Genomic DNA, 23,607 nt, shown 5'->3' on the forward strand with positions numbered 1-23,607 from the left:
TGTAATAGGGAGGCCTACCACTGTCCAAAGAGTCAAGGAAGGCTTCTTTCAGGAAGAGATATTTAGAGTGAGATCTAAAGAATGGATCTAAAGGATAGGTAACAAAGAGATTAAAGAAGAAAATACCAGGCAGAGGGACTAGCATGTGTAAAGGTCCTAAAAATGAAAAGGTGATAAACTGAAAAGGGTTAGGGAGGCTAGAAATGGAAAATAAGTAGAGCCTTGTAAACTATATGAAATATCCTGGATTTTATTCTAAGTACCCTTGTACTTAGAAGCTATTGAAAGGTTTTAAATAATACAGTGGCAAAATATGATTTGAATTTTTAAAACACTACCCTGGCTGCTGTTAGGTGACTTGATTTATGAGGGTTATAAGTGGAAGTAGGGAGAACAGATGGGAGACTATGGCAATATTCCTGGTAAGAAATAGAGCTGGAACGGATTCAAAGGAAAGCAGTGAATATAGAAATAAATGGATGGATTGGAGAAATAGATTCAACAAGACAATAATGGAATGGCTGGAATGTAAACTCCATGAGGGCAGGGACTATTTTGGTTATCATAGTCCTCAGTGTCTGACAAGTTCATTGCCTGGCAAGCGGTAAATCCTCAGTAAAATAGCATTGACTGAGTAAATACAGTAGATGAAAGAGAGGAGGGATTGAGTAATTTCCAAGTTTCTGAATTGAGGAACTGGATGGACAAACATATCATTTCATAAAATGGAAGACTAGTGAAGGGTAGATTTCAGAGACATCAAGAGTTGAGTTGTAAACATGTTAAGTCTGAGATCCTGAGAAACATCCAAGTGCAGATATTAAGGGTGTGGTTGGATATATCATTAGCATTCTTTTACTCTGACTTCTTCCATTGTGAAAATCCCTTCAGATGGGTAGATCCTTACCAGGCTGAGCATGATAATATTCCTGATAGCTCTACACTGGTATGTTTTGGGGCTCAGGCAGAGCTACCCATGTTTTATTTTTCTTCCTGATCTCTTTTTCACTATTAAAAATATCCAGCCTGGCTGGTGTGGCTCAGTGGTTGAGCATCAACCTATGAACCAGGAGGTCAAGGTTTGATTCCCGGTCAGGGCACAGGCCAGGGTTGTGGGCTTGGTCCCCAGTGTGGGACATGCAGGAGGCAACCAAACAATAATTCTCTCTCATCATTGATGTTTCTGTCCCTCTTTTTGCCCTCTCTGAAATCAATAAAAACATATTTTTTAAAAAAACACATCCAGCACCCGCAGAATCTCACTGTTTCTAATTCATGCTCACTCCACTCTCAGACTGGCCCTGATGCCCAGTTCTTTTCTGCCTCTGGAATTCTGTTAGGGTTAAAACTTATCAGGCATTTTAATTTTTGTTATTTAATTTTCCTTGATTTGTTTGTGTGTTTTCCATGGAAATATTTAAGCTCAGTTTTTCTTCACCATCTGTTTTTGGTTTACAAACAGTAAAATTTTAAATAAGAAATGTTTAGGATAAAAAAATGCATAGCAATAATAATAAAATTGTTGGGAGATTGTATACCAATACACACCTTAAACATCTTATAGAGTCCTCAGTAACCATATTAAAAAGATACTACCATTGTTCTATGACTTTCATCTGATATATATTTGTTTCTTCATCAATGTGTTAGCTCTGTCTCCCCAACAAGAATATAAACTCCTTGATGGCCAAGATTTATTTTTTTTATGCTATATTTTAAGGCCTGGAACAGTGCTTGATATTGTTAAGCTCTAAATATTTCTTGAATTAATTAACACAGTAATTAAACACTTTAAGTTTAAGCCAGTAGTGTGGTAGAACTTCTGCCATATCTACCAAATGATGGCAGAACTTCTTTTCCCCAAAGGGGGACAGAAATTTTCCATATTTTGATAGAAAGGTGGATAAAACGGATGTATACATTTGCCAAAACACATCGAATTCACTATATGTAAACAATACTGCAATTTGAAAAGGGATTTAAAAAAATAAAACATCAGATTCCCTCTACATCCTCATCTTGCCTCCAGACTCATCCCTCAAGAAGTCACTACTGTTAATAACTGATTATTACAAGCATTTTTGTATATATAGAGGTATGTGGTTTTTGTACAATAAGGATCATTTTATAGTATATACAGGATGTCCCCCAAAATGTATACACACTTTAATAGCTGATAGCTCAGTTTTGAAAATGAAATGTATTGAATAAACACTGCCTTTATAATTATTCAAAGTGTGTGTCTGCATTTTTTGGGACACCCCATATATTGTTCTGCAACTTGCTTTTCCCAGTATTAACAATATCTTAGGGACATCTTTTCATTTGCATCTTTATAGGTCTGCCATCTACCTCAATCTTAGTAATTTCCTTTATTTACTTTAGGATAGGAAACACATTTACATGATTTGAAAATCAAAATAATATAATAGATATATATTATCTCATTCCCATTCCTGTCCAACTCCTATTCCATCTCTGTTTCCTTCTGCTTCTTATGTAAACATTTTATTAATTTCTTAAGTATCCTTTCTGCATTTCTTTATGCAAATATGGGCAAATATAGATATACATTTTAATTTCCCCACTTTTCTTACAAAAAAGATAACATACTATACACTGTCCTGTATCTTGCTTTCTTCACTCTACAATATATCCTTTAAAAACATTTCCATAGTAATACATACTAGTAAGAAAGCTATTTTTTTAAAAAGCCGTTTAGAATTCCAATGTGATATTAATCAGTCTCCTGATTAGTAAATTGATACTTGGGTTGTTTCCAATCATTGATCATTATAATCAAATGCATTCAATAGCTTTGTACCTGCATTACTTTATACATATGCAGTATATCTGTGGGATGAATTCCCAGAAGTGAAATTGCTGAGTCAAAGAGTAAATACATTTGTAATTTCAATAGGTGGCCTCACAGCAAGTTCTCTTTTTAACTTTCCGTTTTGAAAATCTTTAAAATTTACAGAAGGGTTGCAAGAATTGTGCAAAGAACTATATACCCTTCACCCAGATTCACCTATTGTTAATATTTTATATTTTGCTATATTTCCTTTATCAACCCTCTTTTTCATTCCCTTTATCATTTTCATATATATTTGTGTGTTTACACATGTGTATAAGTATTTATGTGTGTGTATACACCTGTGGTTATTTTTTATAAACCATTTGAGAGTAAGTTGTAGGCATGATGTCTCTAATCCTAAACACTTTATTGTGAATTTCTTACGAACAAGGATATTCTTGCAAGTCCAGGATCATACATTGTATTTAGTTGTCATGAATCTTTAGTTAGCAGTTCTTCAGCCTTGCTTTGTCTTTTATGACACTGATATTTTTTAAAGACTATAAGACATTTATTTTTCAGGATGCCCTTAATTCTGGTTTGTTTTATGCTTCTTTATGATTATATTTAAACTAGGCATTTTTAGTAGCATATAAACTACCCATTATTGTGTAACAAATTACCCTAAAACTTAGTGGCTTAAAACAACAATCATCTCATTTGTTTTGTGGGTCAGGAATTTGGATGCCTCTGCCTCAGAGTTTCTCACAAGGCTGTAATCAAGGTGTCAGCTAGGGCTGTTGTCTTAACTGAAGGCTCGACTGAGGGAAGAACTACTTCTAATCTCTCTCACATACTTATTGGTGAGATTCAGTTTATTGTGGTTGTTGAAATGAGGACCCTAGTTTATTTTTAAAATAATTTCTTTTTATTGATTTCAGAGAGGAAGGGAGAAGGAGAGAGAGATAGAAACATCAATGATGAGAGAGAATCATTGATTGGCTGCCTCCTGCGTGCCCTGTACTGGGGATCATGAGCCTGCAACCCAGGCATGTGCCCTGACTGAGAATCAAACTGTGACCTCCTGGTTCATAGGTCCACACTCAACCACTGAGCCCCACCGGCTGGGCAGGGCTCTAATTTCTTGCCGGCTGTTACCTGAAGACCTACCTCAGTTCTTTGCCATGTGGAGCTTTCCATGGCAGCTCAAAATACAACATCCGGCTTCTATCAGAGAAAGTAAGGGAGAGAGCCAGAGAGGTAAAACAAGATAGAAGCCACACTCTTTTTGTAAACATAATTCAGAAAGTCACATACCATTACTTTTGCTATATTCAGTTCTACTTGATTCAGCCCACCCTCAAGGGGGAATGATTTTCTTTTTTCCCCCCTTTTTTTAAAAAATATATTTTTATTGATTTCAGAGAGGCAGGGAGAGGGAGAGAGAGAGATAGAAACATCAATGAGAGAGAATCATTGATTGGCTGCCTCCTGCAAGGCCCCTACTGGGGATAGAGCCTGCAACCCAGGCATATGCCCTTGTGCCCTCGACCGGAATCAAACCCGAGCCCCTCAGTCCGCAGCAGGCTGACGCTCTATCCATTGAGCCAAGCTGGCTAGGGTGAGGGGCGGGGGGGGGATGATTTTCTAACTCCATTTATAACCATTTCTTCTACACTTACTAGTTGACATTATACTGTAAGGGAGAGCTTTCTCTTATTTTTTTATACATTCATTTGTGGCTCTCGTGTGTGTGTGTGTGTGTGTGTGTGTGTGTGTGTGTGTGTGTGTTTTCTCCAATGAATTATATTTCATTGTTGCCACTACTTGTTTTCATGCCAAATTATTCTAGATATATTTTATTTTAGATTTAGATTAATTTTATACCAAACTGGTTTTGCCAGTAAGAACCTCTTTAAGCTGGTTCCTGTGTCTTTTTGTTATACCTCTATCATTTTCTTGAGCACTTTATTACTTTCTTACACATTCCCTGTGCCAGTCATGAAATGAACTATTTATCCAAAAATCCTGCTCCTTTTCAGTAGGAAATAGTATTTAGAAACTACGCTGTAGGTGCCTCGTGTATGCATGGCTAACGGGCTGTCACTATTTCTAGGCCTTTTCAGCAAACAGAGCTGGGGAACACACACACAAATGCATACCATCTGCATCTATACACTCACACCTTCAAAAGCATGGATTCACATTAATACCTCCAATTCAGTTTCTTCCTAGCCTCTCCCTTTTTCATCTTTGTATTTTCCTTTCTAACAGTGAGGACTCTAGCTCCCAACCTTATGAATATATTTACTTAGTCCTAAAATACACAGAAAGTAGTTTCAGAATTGTTATACCCATACCAAGGTGATTTCAAGATTTGCTTGCAATTATCTTTTAAACTAAGTGTATATAATTTAAGCGCTTTGTTTAAAGTTATTTGCAGTATTATGTTATCATTTGAGGTTCTTAGTTTCTATTATATGCAATTTTAGAGTTTTTTCTACACTCTAAAATTGATTAGAGTTTTGATTAGTATTCTTTCTTGAATATAAAACATGAACATAATTAAAATCAAACAATCTTTTAAAGTATATTCAGAAAACTGTCACTCCTTCCCTATCTCTTCTGCCTTATTCATAGCGCCCATTGTAGATAACCTATTTCATTACTTTCTGGTTTATCTTCCTTGTGTTTCTTTTTTGCAAGAAAAAATTACATATATTTATATATTCTTATTTCTTTTTCTTTCTTACAAAAGTTAACATAGTATCCAAGCAGTTATGGCTTTGAATAGTTATGGTATATACAAATATCAGTTGCCACAGTTTAAATAATACCAGTCTCCTGAAAATAGTTCAAACTTCAGTTATTGTGGTATATGAACTGACTAGTGGCATAAAGTACAAATTTCATTGTTAGCCCTTCAGTCCACAGATTACTTTGCAAATAAAGGTGTTCAACAAATCACAGGGATTCTTTTAGTCTGTTAGTGTTTTCAGTCTGCATCTGGTACTAAGTTCATGCACAGATAGAAGAGCATGTAGTTATTTTGACTTCTTGTCTCCCAGTGATAAACCCACATGACATTTTACAAAAATGTATAGGGGATTTGACCAACAAAGAAGGAAGTGCAGTCAAGAAACAAAAGTGATAATGCTGTCAGTGAAATCTGAATTAAACGTAAGTGGAGTTACCGAAGTAAAAACTGACTATGGAATGTTGACGCTGCAGCCTTTGAGAGTTCTAGCCATGCAGCCAAAGGACTTAGTAAAGGTGAACTTAATAACATGGGTGAGGAAAGTGGCTGTGATGAAAAGGATGAAGATGTCATAGAAAAAATGGCACCACCAAAATGCACAAAATTGTAACTCAGAAATGTCTCATGCCATTGGAAGTTGATCCAAACTTAGAAAAGATTATGACAATTTGCCAAGGCATAGGAAGAATGCTTGTTCCATATTGTAAATTATAGGATGAGAAGAAGCCAGATCTTCTTAACAAGTTTCTTACAAAGAAATAAAACCCTTTAATTCTCTGGGGTTCTAATATTTTAGATTATAATGTACTAAATAAATATTTTATTATTTTTTACTTTCCTATAAGAGAGAGTTTAATGTTTTCATAAAAAATTTTAAAGGTCATGCAACAATCATAATTTCCTCCATCAATTAAGATCACTATACAGTTTCAGCTTGCACAATCATATTTGCAGTCCTGCACTACCATGAAAAGAGAGGAGTGCCTATATGTAGTCTTTTGTACTTTGCTTTTTTTAAAAAAAATTTAATCAGTTTATTGCAGTATAATTTATATATAATAAAATGTGCCTTTAAAAATTATACAGCTCAATTAATTTGACAAACATTTGCACCTGTGTAACCACTGCTATAATTAAAATATAGACCCTTTCTATAACCTTTAAAAGTTCTCTCATGCCCTTTCACAATCAATTTCCCACATTTCTGGCTCCAGGCAACTACTGGTCTGCTTCCTGTCACTATAAATTAGTTTTGCCTCTTTCAGAATTTCATCTAAATGGATTCTTACAACATGTGCTCTTTTGTGTTTGCTTATTTTGTTCAACATATATTTGAAATTCATTCACATTATTGTATGTATTAGTAATTTGTTCCTTTTTATTGCTGAGAGGTATTGCACTGTACAGATATATGACAATTTGTGTAGCTATTCACCTGTTGGTAGATATTTGGATTGTTCCCAGTTTGGTGTTATTCTGAATTAAGGTGGTATGAACATTTATGTACAAGTCTTTTGTGGGAATAGTTTTTTAGTTTTTGGATAAGTACTTAAAAGCATAATTTCTGGGTCATATAATATGGGAAGTATAATTTAGCTTTATAAGAAGCTGCAAAACTATTTTTTAAAGTGGTAATATCACTTTACATTTCCATCAGCAGTGCATGAGAGTTTCATTTGATCCACATCTTCCCCAGTGCTTTCTATTGCCAAACATTTTTATTTTAATCATTCTAGGTATTTTGTAGTACTCTCATTGGGGTTTTAATTTGTGTTTTCTTGTCCACTAAAGATATTGAACATCTTTTCATGTGCTTATTGGCTATTTGTATATCTTCTTCTTGAAATCTGTTAAGATCTTTTGTCCATTTTTGAGTTGTCATATTAAAATTGAGCTTTGAGAGTTTTAAAAAATACATCCTGGATATGAATTCTTTGTCACATACGTGTTTTGTGGATATTATGACTTCTCTTAAAGATGCTTGACTTTTCTTTTTAATATCTTTTGAAGAACATAAATTGTGATTTTGATAAAGCTCAATTTATCAATTTTTTTCCTTTATAGTGTTTATTTCTTATATCCTCTTTAATAAGTCTTTGCCTGTTGTAAAGTTCTGTTGATTTTCTCCCTTTTTTTCTAGAATTTTTATAGTTTTACTACTTATAATTTGGTATATGATCCATTTTGAGTTGATGCTTGTATATGATATGAAGGTTCCTATATTTCCAAAGGAATATCAAGCTATGCCTTTGGAAAATTTGCTGAGAAGATTATCCTTTCCCGTTAAGTAATTGCCAAATTACTTGGCACCTTCCTCAAAAATAATTTGACCAAAAATATGTGTCTTTTGGGGAATCTATAGTCTAACACCTATATATCTGTAGCATTATAATTAAGTCTTAAAGTCAGGTGGTGTTAGTTCTCCAACTTTGTTTTCCTTTTCCAAAATTGTTTGTTATTCTAGCTCCTTTAATCTTCATGTTAATTTTGGTATCATGCTGTCATTTTCTTTAAGAACAAAAGGTTGCATTGATTCTATAACTTCAACTTGGAAAAATTTATGATATTATTGAATTTTTCAATCCATGAACATGGTATATATCTTCACTTACTTAAGCATTCTTTCATTTCTCTAAGCAATGTTTTGTGTTTTTCAGTGTGCAGATTTTCTGTATGTTTTGATAAATACACTACTTATTTATTTAATGTTTTCTGCCATTCTGAATGGCATTAAAAAAATTTTCATTTTCTAATTGATCATTGCAAGTATATAAAAATATAATTTATTTTTACTTGAATTTATTGAGGTGACATTGGTTATATTGATCTTCTATCGTGGGCCCTTAATAAATTGATTTATGAGTGCTATTAGTAGGGTTTGGTTTTTTTGTTTTGTTTTGTTTTGTAGATCTTTTAGGATTATCTACATGCACAAACATGTTTTCTGCACACACAAAAAATACTGTTTTCTTTCTTCCTTTCCAATGTATGCGCCTTTTCTTTCTTTTATTTGCTTTGTTGCATTGGTTAGAATTTTCAGAGCAAAATCAAATAGAAATGGTGAGAGTTGACATTCTTACCTTGATTCTAGTCTTTTCTGAGGAAAAGCATTTAGCTTTCCACCATTAAGTTTCCATAGATACATTTTAGCAAATTGAGGGAGTTTCCTTTATTTCTGGTTTGTTGAGAGTTTTTATCATTAATGAGAGATATGTCAAATGCTTTTTTGCATCTATTGAAATAACCATGTAACTTATCAATTTTACTTGTTAATATGATAAATTACACAGATTGAGTTTTAAATGTTTCATCAACTTTGCAATTTTTGAATATACTCTACTTGGTCATCATATTCTAGCCTTTTTATATCGTTGGATTTAGTATGCTAATATTATGTAAAATATTTTTGCATGTCTGTTTATGAAGGATATTGGTCTGTAGTTTACTTTTCCTATAATTTCTTTGTCTCATTTTGTTATTAGAGTAACAGCTTTTGGTTTCATTGATTTTCTCTATTTGTCCATTTCATTAATTTCCACTCTCATTTTTATTATTTCTATCCTTCTACCATATTTTATCTATTCATCCATTGATGGACATTTGGGTTGATTAAAATCTGGGGCTATTGTGAAAAATGTTGCTATGAACATTTGCTACAAGTCTTTGTATGGACATATGTTTTCATTTCTCTTGGGTATATAACTAGGAGCTCAATTTCATTGGTTTCTATACTTGTATTTATTATTTCTTTGCTTGCTTTGTGTTTATTTTGCTCTTCTTTTCCTAGTTTCTTGAGATGTATATGGTTTATTCATTTGAGACCTTTTCTTTTATTGTTAGTGTTATACACTGACCTCTCAGGACTGCTTTAGTTGTATTCCATAAATTTTGATAAAATGTATTTTCAGTTCAATGTATTTTTCAATTTCCTTGGAGACTTACTCTTTGAACCATGGATTATTTAGAAATGTGTTGTTTTATTTCCAAGTGTTTAGAGATTTTCTTGTTTTCTTTATGATTTTTATTTTATTCCAAGATGGTCAAGGCATATATTCTGTGTGATTTTCATTCTTTTGAATTTGTTGAGATGTGTTTTTTGACCCTGGATTTGATCAGAATATGTTCTTATTGTTGGGTGGAATACTCTATGTGTCAATTAGGTCCTATTAGTTAATGGTGTTGTTCTTTTCTATATTCTTGTTAGTAATTCTATCGGTTGTTGGTGAAGAGTTTTATCAGTCATTGTTCACTCTAAATACTTGGTAGTTCTGTTCATTGTTGTCAAGTTGTTGAAGTCTCCAACTTTAACAGTGGGTTTGTCTACTTTACCTTTCAGGTCTATTAGTTTTTGTTTCATGTATTTTGAAGTTCTGTTGTTTGGTATATACATATTTAAGATGGTGATATCTTCCTGGTGGATCAACCCTTTTATCATTGCATAATATCCCTCTTTGTCCCTGATAATATTCTTTGGATAAATAGGCATTTAATCTTAATACTTGATAACTTGACCTTTTTGTCATTTTGAAATCTCTTTCTTTTTCTCTGCTAATATATCTTGTCTGAAGGTCTACTTTCTATATTAACATAGGTACTCAACTTTCTTATAATTAGTGTTTGCATGACACATATTTCCTTTATATGTAAAATATATTTTCTGTAGACAGGATGCAGTTGGATCTTTTTATTCATCTGTTACTTTTAGTTGGAATGTTCAGACCACTTACATTTAATCTAATATTGATTATGTCCATCATCTTGCTTTGTTTTCTCCTTAACCCATCAGTTTTTTTATTTCTTTCACATTTTTCTATCTTATTTAGATTGAGTATTGTTTCATATTTCATTTGTCTCTGATATTAGTTTATTAGTTACCCTCTTCCATTTTTAAGTAGTTTCTCTAGGGTTTACACTATGCACTTTTAACTTATCACAATAATATAATTCCCATAAGGTATAGAACTTCATTTGCATATCTATGAAGTATTCTTGAAATTTCTCTTCTCTGTTTTTTTTTTTGTGTGTTATTGTCACACATTTTACTTCTGCATATATTTTAAACTCCACTATATGTAATTTTGCTTTAACTAATTATCTTTTAAAGAAATTGAAAAGTGAGAATAAAGGTCTTTAATATGTAACCTACATTTTTATTATTTCTGTCAGTAATTTCTTTATTTAGATCCAAATTTCCATCTGATGTCGTTTTCCTTCAGACTGAAGAACTTCTTTTAATGTTCCTTATAATATAAATCTGATGGTTGAAAATGTTCTTTGTTTTTGTTTGTCTTTTAAAAATCTTTATTTTACTTTCATTTTTGAGAGATACTTTTGCTGGATATAAAATTCTAGGCTGACAAGTTTTTTCTTTCAGCACTTTAAATATATTGTTTCTCTCTCTCTTCTGTCGTACATTGTTTCTGATTAAAAGTCTATAATATTTCTTATCTTTGTTTCCCCCATTATTTAATGCTTTTTTTCTTCCAACTACTTATAAAGTTTTCTTGTTATCAGTGGCTTTCAAAAATTTGATTGTGATAGACCTTAGTATGTTTTCCTTTATGTTTATCGTACTTGGGATTCATTGACCTTCTTGATTCTGTAGGTCCATAATTTTTTTAAGCTTAGGAAGTTTTGGGCTATATCTATTCAAATATTATTCATCACACTCAGATACAATTATGATACTTCAATTTCACTTATATAAGACTACTTGATATCTTCCCACAGGTTGCTGAGTCTCTGTTCATTTTTAAAATTTATTTCAGTCTGGATAGTCTCTGTTGTTATGTCTGAACGTTCAGTGATCTTTTCTTTCTCACTGTGTAGTTTACTGCTGTTCCTGTCTAGTGAAGTTTTCATTTCAATATTGTTCACCTCCAGAAGTTCAATTTAATTCTTTCATTTCATTTTTCTCATTATCTATCATGTTTTCCTTTAAATCCTTGGTAACGTTTATAGTAGCTGTTTTAAAGTCCTTGTCTGCTAATTTCATCAACTCTGCCATTTCCAGTCCTGATGTTCTTCCTGGTTTTGGGTCACAATTTTCTGTTTATTTGCACATCTGGTAATGTGGATGGTTTTTTGTTTGTTTGGATTGTAAATGTTACATTGTTAAATGTTTGGATTTTGTTGTCTTTCTTTAAGAAGTATGGAAGGTTTTTAAGTTATTTTCAGATCAGGTTGATATTTTCAAGGCTTGTTTTTAAGCTTAGTTAGGAAAGGTCTATAAACCCTTTTGCCTTGAGCTAGTTTAGACCTGCTGCTAAGTTGTTATTTTTTTTATTTCTCTGAGTGTTCAGCAGGGTCTCTGTATTCTAGTTAAATAGAATTCAAATATTTCCCATCCCTGTGGGAGTTCCAGGAATTCTTCAGCTAATAGCTCCCTTGACAGTTGTTCTTTGCTCAGCTTCAAAAGAATGTCAGTTTATGTACGCTCAGATTATCATTCGTCCAAAGACTCAAGGGATTCCTTATCCAAATATCTGGAGTTCTTTGTGTAGCTCCATTCTCTCTGGTGTTCTGTCCCACAAACTCTGGATGCCTCAGTCTCTCCAAATTCTAATTTCTATCCCTCAACTCATCAAGGCCACTGTGTTATTCTTGGATTTTTCCTTTCCTGTCCCATTGTCTGAAAACTACCTCCAGGCAAAATAAAAAAACAGATCCTAGAACTCACCATATTTGCTTCACTTCACTCAGTTTTGCATTCTTTTTGAGCAAATGTCTAAAAACATTTTTGTCATATTTTCATCAATCTTCTAGTTATTTATAGTGGTACGGCTAATGCCACATGGTCAAAAGCAAAAATCTTCACTTTGTTTTTTGTACTAACAATATATCTTGGAAATCTTCTATATCATTTTATATATATCTTTGTTATTCTTTTTTTAAATATGTAGCTTTATAAAACTCCATTGTATGCATACATATCATAGTCTATTCAACCAATCTGTAGTTTGTCATTTAGATAGTTTCTAATCTTTTTTGCAGTTACATATAATTTTGTAATGAATAACTTGGTACATATGTATTTTCATAATTTTATGGTATATATTTAGGGTAAATTCCTAAAACCGTGATTGTTAGGTCATAGGCTAAATATCAGATATAACTATTTCCTTCCATATGAGTTGTATAATTTTGCATTCCAACAAATAGGTAAGAATGTTAATTTTCCCAAATCATCGTCTACAGAGTATGTGTCAAGCTTTTACATTTTTGCCAATTTGATCAGTAAAAAAACTAAAAACTAAAAATAGTTTTTTTAAGAAATATATATATTTTATTGATTTTTTTACAGAGAGGAAGGAAGAGGGAAAGAGAGTTAGAAACATCAATCAGCTGCCTCCTGCACACTCCCCACTGGGGGTGTGCCTGCAACCAAGGTACATGCCCTTGACCGGAATAGAACCTGGGACCCTTGAGTCTGCAGGCTGACGCTCTATCCACTGAGCCAAACTGGTTAGGGCTCTATTATATTTTTGTGTTTCATCCTAAAATGTTAAATTATTTAGATAGAAATATTAGCTCTTTGTCCAAGATACAAGTTGCAAATATTTTTTGTATTTCATTTGCCTTTCACTTTTGTTTATGGTATTTTTTGTAGTGCAACACTTTTTCACTTTTCTTTTTATGTAATCAAATGAATCAGTCTTTTCTTGTATTGCATTTAGGTTTAGAGTCAAAGTTAGAAAGCCTTGCTATACACTCAAGATATAGAAAACTTTATCAATTTTCTTCTAGGACTTGTATGGTTTTTTGGTCTTTACTTTTAGATTCTTGATCTATATGAACTTTATTCTTATGTGTGTTGAGGTTGGAACTAATTTTATCTTTTTTTCTATGTGGCTATCCAGTTGTCCCAATACCATTTATTAAAAAATTCATCTTTCCCCCAGTGATTTGAAATAACATCTTTATCATATACCAAACTTCTGTATTGCCAGAAGGTTTTAATGATCAGAAAGCCATACTTCCTTCTCACTCAAGGTAGTATATTGATGTGAAGTACTTAATTAAAAAAAAAAATTTAGCCATACAACAAGGCTATCCATTTGAGGAGACCTGATCATAATTTAGATAACAATATAATAACTGCATGCTTGGGGAAAATTAAATAAATTCTATTTCTCTAAGGAGAATTTAGGTCTCTTGGGAGGTTTCCACGTGGACAAATTTAGTAGTCTTTTGCAGGTAGTTTCCTGCCATACCTAAGCTTTGTGATATAATAAGCAACAAGAAAGTACTAACGTGACCAAGACTAAAAAAGATTAGCACTCAAATGGAAGAAGCAAACATTTTTGTCTTAAACTTTTGACCTGTAAAATCATTGACTATACTTCCAAAATATTTTCTATTGTTTTTTCTTTATTGATTAAGGTATTAAATATGTGTCCTTATCCCCCCATTGCCTCCCACCTCCCCCCACTCATGCCCTCACCCCGCCTGTTGTCTGTGTCCATTGGTTAGGCTTATATGCATGCATATAAGTCCTTTGGTTGATCTCTCCCCCTTACCCCCACCCTCCTCTACCTTCCCTCTGAGGTTTGATGGTCTGATCGATGCTTCTCTGTCTCTGGATCTGTTTTAGTTCAAAATATTTTTATAAGATAATTTTTTCTTGTCCTAAGGGTAGATAAAATGGAGGTCTTAAAAAACTTATTCTTAATATTCATAGATCATCTTTTAAAATCCTAATATATATAAAAAAATTTCACACACATAAACTTCAGATAAATATTAAGGCTAAACCATTCAGCTTCTTCACCAAACCCTTGAATCTCTCACCTCTCTAAATTGTGATATATGTTTGATTGATCTATTGGTTATCTGTTTTTATGCCATTTCTCCTAAAATGGTCCCTTAATTTGACCTTAGGATGTTCCTTAAATAGGCAAATTAGATTATGTTGAAAGATTATTAGATGATATTTAGGATTTTAAGGGGATAATACATATATTTTTCCTAAAATGCAGTAATTTAAGAGTATCATGAGTAGGCTTTTCTGATATGACTGGCCCTCTGGGATCAATATTAGGTAATATTTGTGGAGAGCTTCCTCTGTGCTAGGCAAGACCAGCGTCATGGGCATGTAGACTGTGCAGTCGCACTGGCCCCATTCTTAGAAGAGCCCTGCACTTGGGTTAATGCTCTACTGTCACCATCTTGAAATTCTTAATTATTAAACAAGGAGCCCATTTTCATTTTTGCATTAATCCCACAAATTAGGTAGCCAGCCTGGTACCAAGCACAATGTTTACCAAGGAGAGTATATCATTTAACTTACATTTTTGAAAGATCCCTCAGATTTCTGCATGTGAAATAGAATTTAGGGAAAACAAAAGAGGAAATAATACCAGAGAGAAAGCTATGACAGTATTTAAGTTGGTTTTGACTCATGAAGTGGCTGTAGAGAAAGAGAGTAATTGATATATTCAAATATATTTTGGAGGTAGTAAGCATTGGCATGAACTAGTAATGATGGAACTAGTGACAGGGATATGGGAAAAGACGTTAAGACTGACTTAGGAATTTTTGACTGGGCTAGCAGGGCCCCTATTAGACGAAAAAGGTTCAAGAAAGAACAGGTCTGAGGGGGTAGTTAAGAATTGGGTTGGACATTATGCTAAGCGAAAGAAGCCAGGTTCAGAAGACTATATATTTTATAATCCAATTTTTATGAAACTTCCAGAAAAGGCAACACTACATAGAAAGTAATTAAGTGGCTGCCTGAGGCTGGGAGATTGACTGCAGACAGGCATAAGGAAACTTTTGGGGGTGATAGCAGTATCCTAAAGCTGTATGTGGTGTTGGTTGCATAGCTGTATACATTTACCAGAAATCATTGATTGTCTAGGTGACCTCTATGGTAAGTATAAAGCTGTTAAAAGATTAAAATAAGCCGAAACCGGTTTGGCTCAGTGGATAGAGCGTCGGCCTGCGGACTGAAGGGTCCCAGGTTCGATTCCGGTCAAGGGCATGTACCTGGGTTGTGGGCACATCCCCAGTAGGAGATGTGCAGGAGGCGGCTAATCGATGTTTCTCTCCCATCGATGTTTCTAACTCTCTATCTCTCTCCCTTCCTCTCTGTAAAAAATCAATAAAATATATTTTTAAAAAAAGATTAAAATAAAAGATTAAGATGCCTGTGGTTATGTCAAGGAGTACTATTATTATTCCCATTTTACAGACCAAGAAAATAAAAGAGAAGTTAAAAATAAAACCTTCATGGTTACATAGCTACTAAGTGTAATATCCAGTATTGGAACTCGAGTCTTCTGGACACTAAAGCCTCGCTCTTGATCACTTTAATTCATTTACTTTCTATTTAAAAGTTATATTATGTTTGTGCATCTCCATTGATCAGAGGCTCTCTTAAAATCCTAAGACAAAGAGGGCAGAAGCTTGAGACCGGAAAATTGTATTGGTCCTATACACTGGTGCTTCCATTTCCCAAGCTATGCCATCTTTATCTCCAGTGAGTTATATTAGCACACCTCACTTAGGTTCTTTGGCAAACTATGTTTTCTCTTTCAAATTATTATGCTAAGAAATAGTTTATTAGGCCATCTGGTAGCTTAAAAGAGTAGCTATATCTTCCAAAAATGTTTATAGATGCACATAAATGAATACACACACACACACACACACACACATATATATATATCTTCCTTGGTACATTTTATTATTGCTATGCCATTAGCATGATGATTGCCATATTAATAAGCATTAAGTATAGGGAAATGTTGGTCAAAGAGTACAAAGTTTCAGTTATAAGATGAATAAGTTCTGGGAATCTAATGTATAGTATGGTAACTATAGTTAACAGTACTATATTATATACTTGAAATTTGCTGAGAGAATAGATCTTAAATGTTCTTAACACATACACACAATGGTAACTAGGTGAGGTGATGAATGTGTTAACTATATTATAATCATTTCATTATATATACATATATTAAATCATCACTCATATACTTTAAATTCATACAATTTTATTTGTCAATTATACTTCAATAAAACCAGGAGGGGGAAGCATTAATTGCCCACTGTATTAGACACCAGGGATACAAGTGATCATCAAAACAGGCATGGTCTCTGCCCTCCTGCAGCTTTAAAAAAAAATTTTTTTAGCTGAAGAGGTAGACATTATGCTAAAACAAAAAAATAATTACAAAAATTTTAATTGTGCTAGATTCAACAAAGGAAAATATAAGGTGCTCTGACAGAGCATAACAAAGGATCCTGGTTTTAAATGGGTCTAAGGGACAACCTCTGTTAGGAAATAACATTTCAACTGAGACCTGAAAGATTTGTAGAAATTAACAAAGCAAAGGGAGGGAAGGGAAAGAAGCTTTCTTAGGCGAGGGATAGCCTGTGTGAAGTCTCTGGGGCACTAAAGAGCTTGGCTGATGCCCACACTGAAAGCAGAGCTAGAAATATCAAGAGAAGAAGACATGACTCTTGGATATTATGCTAAGGACTTGGTATTTTATTTCAAGCCCAGTGAGATGCTACTGAGGATTTTTGAGTTGAAGACTCATGATCCAATTAAAATGTTAAGATCATTCTGGCTACTGTGAAGAATAGATCCAAGAGAGTTCTGCTGGCTTATGAAGGGGTCTTAGGAAACCTATGAATGGGAAAACAACTTCAACCTTTTAAACTAGTTTTGAAAAGACATGTTGTCAATTAAGTGATAGTGAATGGAAAAAAATGCCTGATAAATCAGTTTATCTCTGAGTAACCCACTAGATCAGTGCTTCTCAAACTTTAATGTGCACTCATATCACCCAGGTAGTTTGTTGAATTCAAATTCTGGTTCTGTAGGTCTGAAGGGGGGCGTTTCTGCATTTCTAAGGAACTCCCAGGTAATGCCCATGCCACTGGTCCTTGACTCACACTTTGAGTAGCAAGTGGCTGGACTGTATTCTGAATTCTTTTTTTTTTTTTAAATATATTTTATTGACTTTTCAGAGAGGAAGGGAGAGAGATAGAGAGAGTTAGAAACATCGATGAGAGAGAAACATCGATCAGCTGCCTCCAGCACATCCCCCACCGGGGATGTGCCCACAACCCAGGTACATGCCCTTGACCGGAATCGAACCCGGGACCTCTCAGTCCGCAGGCTGACGCTCTATCCACTGAGCCAAACCGGTCTTGGCCTGAATTCTTAATATATTCTATGGAGCATACTCTATCTTTTAATGCCTCTCAGACGTCTGTGATCTAGCCCATTGTCAAGCTTGAGTATTCAAAAATGGGGGTTTTAAGAGATGAATTAAAGTATTCAGGACACAGAGAGACAGGTCAAATATGGCCTTTCATCTCTTCAATAGATATTCTATATAAACTTATTTCCTATCTACCTATCTAACCTGTCTGCCTACCTCTCTGCCTCAAGGTTCAGTTACACTTCAGCAAGAACTTGTGTGCAATCAAAGTAATGTCCTGGACAGTTATACAGAAATGGAATGTGACGCTCTAAAATGTTACCTCTAATGGGGTGATTTGCATCATAAATTGAAGCTGACTCTGTGCCAGTCATTTTGCCTGCCTCATTCATTTAGTAGATAGGAACTCTGGCACCCTTAGAGGGTAATTTACTGCCCAAAGATATACTGTACAACTCAGCTCTGACTTATTCATACCCGACTCTCTTATTCATTATCCTAATCGTTGCTTTTTTGTTTGTTTAGTAACTACAATCTTAAATATGGAAAACTCGAGGCTCTTTATTCGGTGGGTTAAGGCTTTGTATTTCTCTAAAGACTTTGTGAAGCTTTGTAACCAGATCACAATCATTTTAGAAATGTCTCAAGTGGTAAATAAGTCTGCCCCTTCTTTGGGGGAGAGGTGTTATCCCTTATTAGCAATGAACTTCTCTTTGTGGCACACGAACCCAAGTTCTTGGGAAACACATTTATCAAGTAAAGGGGAATATTTGAGATTATGCTTCATGATCGGGGTTATGCTCATTGGGAAAAACGGTAGGAAATTTCACATTGCTCCCTGGTTCTTAGGAAATGAGAGCTAAACAATATCCAGTTTTAAAAGAAATCTGCTTTGAGTTTTTAAATTCCATAAAACCGAGTTAAACCAACTGAAAGTAGTAGGTCCTGTGTTGCTTTACTGAGGAAGTGACAGGGAATTCTAAAATCTCATCTGGTAACAGATAAAACTGCAATTATTAGCATCTCCATAGAAATGCTAAATTACTCCTTACTAATAGAGTCCGGCTAAATAGGTTTCACTCGACCTCCAACAAACCAATTTTTTGTTGTTGTTGTTTGGTTTGATCTATTTCTCCCCCCCCCCCCCCCCCGCTTTGTTGCGATTAAAGACAGCCATTAAAACGTTTAATAGACCTGGGTTTGGCTTGAAGACTTGCAGAAGGGCCAGCCTCATCGCCCTGCGATTGGCTTTCCAGGCTAAGTTAGGTTTCCGATGGACCGATGCTGCCAAGGCGCGTTGGCCGTAAACGCTGGAAGTAAGCCAAAGGAAAGTGAAGTTCCTGGCGCTAAGCGCTCGTCCCGCTCCGAGCGCCCCGCGCTAGCGCATTCTTCGTGCAGTTATTGGCTGGGACTCTGCGTGCCGCTGTCGGCCAATGAAGACGCTGGAGATCTGGCCCGGGCCCGTCCCCTCTCGGCGCCCCGGGATGAGGCAGAGACTGAACAGCCGACGAGCAAATCAAAGGCATCTAGAAAGCCATGTCAGACTCGGCGCCCAGCGCTCAAGCGCTAACCCGCTGAAAGTTTCTCAGCGAAAACGCCAGGGCGATCTGGACCCCGCGAAGAGAACTGCCCTTGAGTGAGATGGTCCCAGCGGCCTGGAGGAGCGGACTGGTAAGCACCGGGAGAGTGGTGGGAGTCTTGCTTCTGCTTGGTGCCTTGCGCGGGGCTTCCGCCGTCATTCGCTATGAGATCCTGGAGGAAAGAGAGAAGGGTTTTGCGGTGGGCAACGTGGTCACGGACCTTGGCCTGGATCTCGGCAGCCTGTCCGCTCGCAGGCTCCGGGTGGTGTCCGGAGCGAGCCGAAGATTCTTTGAGGTGAACCGGGAGACCGGAGAGCTGTTCGTGAACGACCGCCTGGATCGAGAGGAGCTGTGTGGGACGCTGCCCTCCTGCACCGTAACTCTGGAGTTGGTGGTGGACACCCCACTTGAGCTGTTCAGTGCGGAAGTGGTGATCCAGGATATCAACGACAACAACCCCGCGTTCCCTACCCGGGAAATGAAATTGGAGATTAGTGAGGCGGTGGCGCCGGGCACGCGCTTTCCGCTGGAGAGCGCGCACGACCCCGATGTCGGAAGCAACTCTCTACAAACCTACGAGCTGAGCCGGAACGAGTACTTTGCGCTTCGAGTGCAGACGCGGGAAGACAGCACCAAGTACGCGGAGCTGGTGCTGGAGCGCGCCCTGGACCGGGAGCGAGAGCCCAGTCTCCAGCTGGTGCTCACGGCGTTGGACGGGGGGAGCCCGGCCCGCTCCGCCAGCCTCCCCATTCGCATCGCCGTGCTGGACGCGAATGACAACGCGCCCTCCTTCAACCAGTCCCTGTACCGGGCGCGCGTCCTGGAGGACGCACCCCCGGGGACTCGCGTGGTGCAAGTGCGTGCCACGGATCTGGATGAAGGCCCCAACGGCGAGATCGTGTATTCCTTCGGCAGCCACAACCGCGCCGGCGTGCGGGAACTGTTCTCCTTAGACCTGGTCACCGGGGTGCTGACCGTCAAGGGGCGGCTGGACTTCGAAGACACGAAACTCCACGAGATTTACATCCAGGCCAAAGACAAGGGCGCCAATCCCGAGGGGACACATTGCAAAGTCTTGGTCGAGGTGGTGGACGTGAATGACAATGCCCCCGAGATCACCGTCACTTCCGTGTACAGCCCGGTCCCCGAGGACGCGCCTCTGGGGACTGTCATCGCCTTGCTCAGCGTGACTGACCTGGATGCCGGGGACAATGGGCTGGTGACTTGCGAGATCCCGCCAGGGCTCCCCTTCAGCCTTACTTCTCCCCTCAAGAATTACTTTACTTTGAAAACCAGCGCAGCCCTGGACCGGGAGACGGTGCCCGAGTACAACCTCAGCATCACCGCTCGAGATGCCGGAGCCCCTTCCCTCTCAGCCCTGACCACGGTCCGGGTGCAAGTGTCCGACATCAACGACAACCCTCCGCAGTCGTCTCAGTCTTCCTATGACGTCTACGTGGAGGAAAACAACCTCCCCGGGGTTCCCATCCTGAACCTCAGCGTCTGGGACCCCGACGCCCCGCAGAACGCGCGCCTTTCCTTCCTGCTCTTGGAGCAAGGAGCGGACGCCGGGCTCGTGGGTCGCTTTTTCACGATACATCGCGACAGTGGCGTGGTGTCCACCTTAGTGCCCCTGGACCATGAGGATCGGCGGGAGTTCGAATTCACAGCTCAGGTCAGTGACGGGGGCACCCCTGCCCTGACCACCAACATCAGCGTGAACGTCTTTGTCACTGACCGCAATGACAACGCCCCCCAGGTCCTGTACCCCCGGCCTGGCCGCAGCTCCGTGGAGGTGCTGTCCCGAGGTACCGCGGCTGGCCACGTGGTCACTCGGGTGGTAGGCTGGGACCCGGATGCCGGCTACAACGCCTGGCTCTCCTACAGCCTCTTGGGAGCCCCCAACCAGAGCCTCTTTGCCGTGGGCCTTCACACCGGGCAAGTCAGCACGGCCCGCCCCGTCCAGGACACAGACCTGCCCAGGCAAACTCTCACGGTCTTGATCAAAGACAGCGGGGAGCCCTCGCTGTCCGCCACCGCCACCCTGACTGTGTCTGTCACCGAGGAGTCTCCGGAAGCCCGGGCGGAGCTCCCCTCTGGCTCGGCCCCGGGGGAGCAGAATAAAAACCTCACCTTTTATCTGCTCCTCTCTCTAATCCTGGTCTCCGTGGGGTTCGCAGTCACGGTGTTGGGGGTGATAATATTCAAAGTTTACAAGTGGAAACAGTCCAGGGACTTATACCGAGCCCCGGTGAGCTCCCTGTACCGCACGCCAGGGCCGTCTCTGCACGCGGACGCCGTGCGGGGAGGCCTGGTGCCGCCGCACCTTTACCACCAGTTGTACCTCACCTCCGACTCCCGCCGCGGCGACCCGCTGCTGAGGAAACCCGGGGCTGCCAGCCCTCTGGCCAGCTGCCAGAACACGCTGCGGAGCTGCGATCCAGTGTTCTATAGGCAGGTGTTGGGTGCAGAGAGCTCCCCTCCCGGACAGGTAAGGGTTAGCAAGTCAGCCTGGACCAATATTCATGCATGGAGCCATTCCGGGCTTTTGTTTCTAGTGCTGAAGATGTTTTCCTAATGATGCATCCACATTTTCACCTGGCCCTTCTAGATCAAGCGTTGTCTTTGCAAAGGGAATGGCCTGGCCAGAGTGTGGTTTGTGGTCAGTCACAGTGTGGAGTTGATTGACTCACCTGTGGACCCAACTCACACCCTCAGCACTCCCTTGCCATAACAACTAACCAGTCTTGCTAAATACAACCCAAGATCTCAGCACTCAGAGTTTAGCTTGGTGTCATTTGCACTGGGAACAAGCTAGTGTATACCTCTAACCAGTGGCGGCTGCTAGGAATATAAAAACTACCTCATTTTGCCATCTTTCAAGTGATTGCCACATCTGCATTACAGCTAATAGTTTGCTGGTAATTTTCCTCTGCCTACACAGATCCAGTCTCATTCTTAGATAATTTTCTATGGAAGTAATAAAATTCTAGGCATCCTTTACATTTTATTTGTGTTATAATAGTGATCCATGTGCATTATAGAAATTTTGGAAAATAGAGAAATTTATAAAGAAAAATTAAAACTAACTGTAATCCCCAAATCCAAGGGTGACCGCCATCTATAATAATAAAAGCATAATATGCTAATTAGACCAGATGTCCTTCTGGACATCCTTCCAGACGAGCTTCTGGATGAAGCCTGGGCTGTGAGGGAAGCCTGGGTCCCAGGTCCTGCCAGCGGCCAGAGGGAAGCCCGGGTCCTGGGTGCCGGAGGGAAGCCAGTGCCGGCAGCCGGGGAAGGAAGGCCTACTCTTGCACGAATTTCGTGCATTGGACCCCTAGTTAATTATAAAAGTAAAAGTAATCATTTACTTTGAAAAGAAATCCAGACAATCCAAGACACCATAAAGTACAAAATTAAAGGTTCTCTATATCCCCCTGTAATTCCCTATCCTTCAAGCACTATTTTTCTTAGATATACACATAATGTGAACCGTAGGTAAATTCATATCCTGAGGAAGGCAACGCTTTCATTTATTCAGGATGACATGTAGATGACTGTAAGGCATTTGTCTTGGAGTGAAACTTACATTTCCAATGGTGGGAGAGCCACAATTTTGTTACTAATAAGTGTAGAATTGCTATCAACCTCGGATCTGGCAGTTAGATAAATGAGGCTCCACCACTTACCAACTAGGAGTCCTTGGGCAAGTTAATCTTTGTAAGCCTGTTTCTCATGTGCAAAAAGGAAATAGCAAGGGTCTTATAAGATTAGTGCATGCTAGAATGTATGCACACTGCCTGGTGTATTGTGTTAACAAATTCTTAGCTATTACTATGATTACTTTTATTGCCCACCCCAAATCTTTTTAAAAATATATTTTTAATGTTTTATTTATTGATTTGAGAGAGAGGAAGTGAGAGAAAAACATCCATTTGTTGTTCCACTTATTTATGCATTCATGGGTGATTCTTATATGTGCCCTGACCCTGAATCAAACCCCAAACTGGGGCTTATTGGGATGATGCTTTAACCAACTGAGCTACCTGGCCAGGGCACCCACCCCAAATCTTAAACACACCTTGGAAATGAGCAAATTTGGAGATAGCCAAAATGACACAGTAGATGCATATATGGGAAGGCAAGCAATGATGAAAGCCAGAGAGAAGCAGCTGCTATTCTTCCAGTCACACTGGAAAACAACTGGCACTTTCCCTAGGACAATATTCTCCAACTTGGTTGCACACTAGAATTACCTAGGGACCTTTAAAAAATCTGAAGCCCAGGCCA

General features: G+C 38.1%; 1 protein-coding gene across 23 annotated transcripts in view; it reads left to right on the top strand.

The window, feature by feature from the left end:
* Positions 1–23,607, top strand: part of LOC132235769 (protocadherin gamma-C4) — a 158,477-nt gene that overhangs the window by 107,897 nt on the left and 26,973 nt on the right. Inside the window, exon 1 of one of the 23 annotated variants that reach the window (XM_059698663.1) lies at positions 19,228–21,805. The exons of 21 other annotated variants lie outside the window; for them this stretch is intronic. In XM_059698663.1, coding sequence (XP_059554646.1) covers positions 19,376–21,805 — 2,430 coding nt within the window. In that variant the 5' untranslated portion in view covers positions 19,228–19,375. Of the gene's footprint in view, positions 1–19,227; positions 21,806–23,607 lie in introns of those variants that run through there. One more of the 23 variants, XM_059698685.1, reaches the window with a different exon arrangement.

This window comes from Myotis daubentonii, chromosome 5, assembly GCF_963259705.1.
Source record: "Myotis daubentonii chromosome 5, mMyoDau2.1, whole genome shotgun sequence".
Classification (NCBI taxonomy): Eukaryota; Metazoa; Chordata; class Mammalia; order Chiroptera; family Vespertilionidae; genus Myotis; species Myotis daubentonii.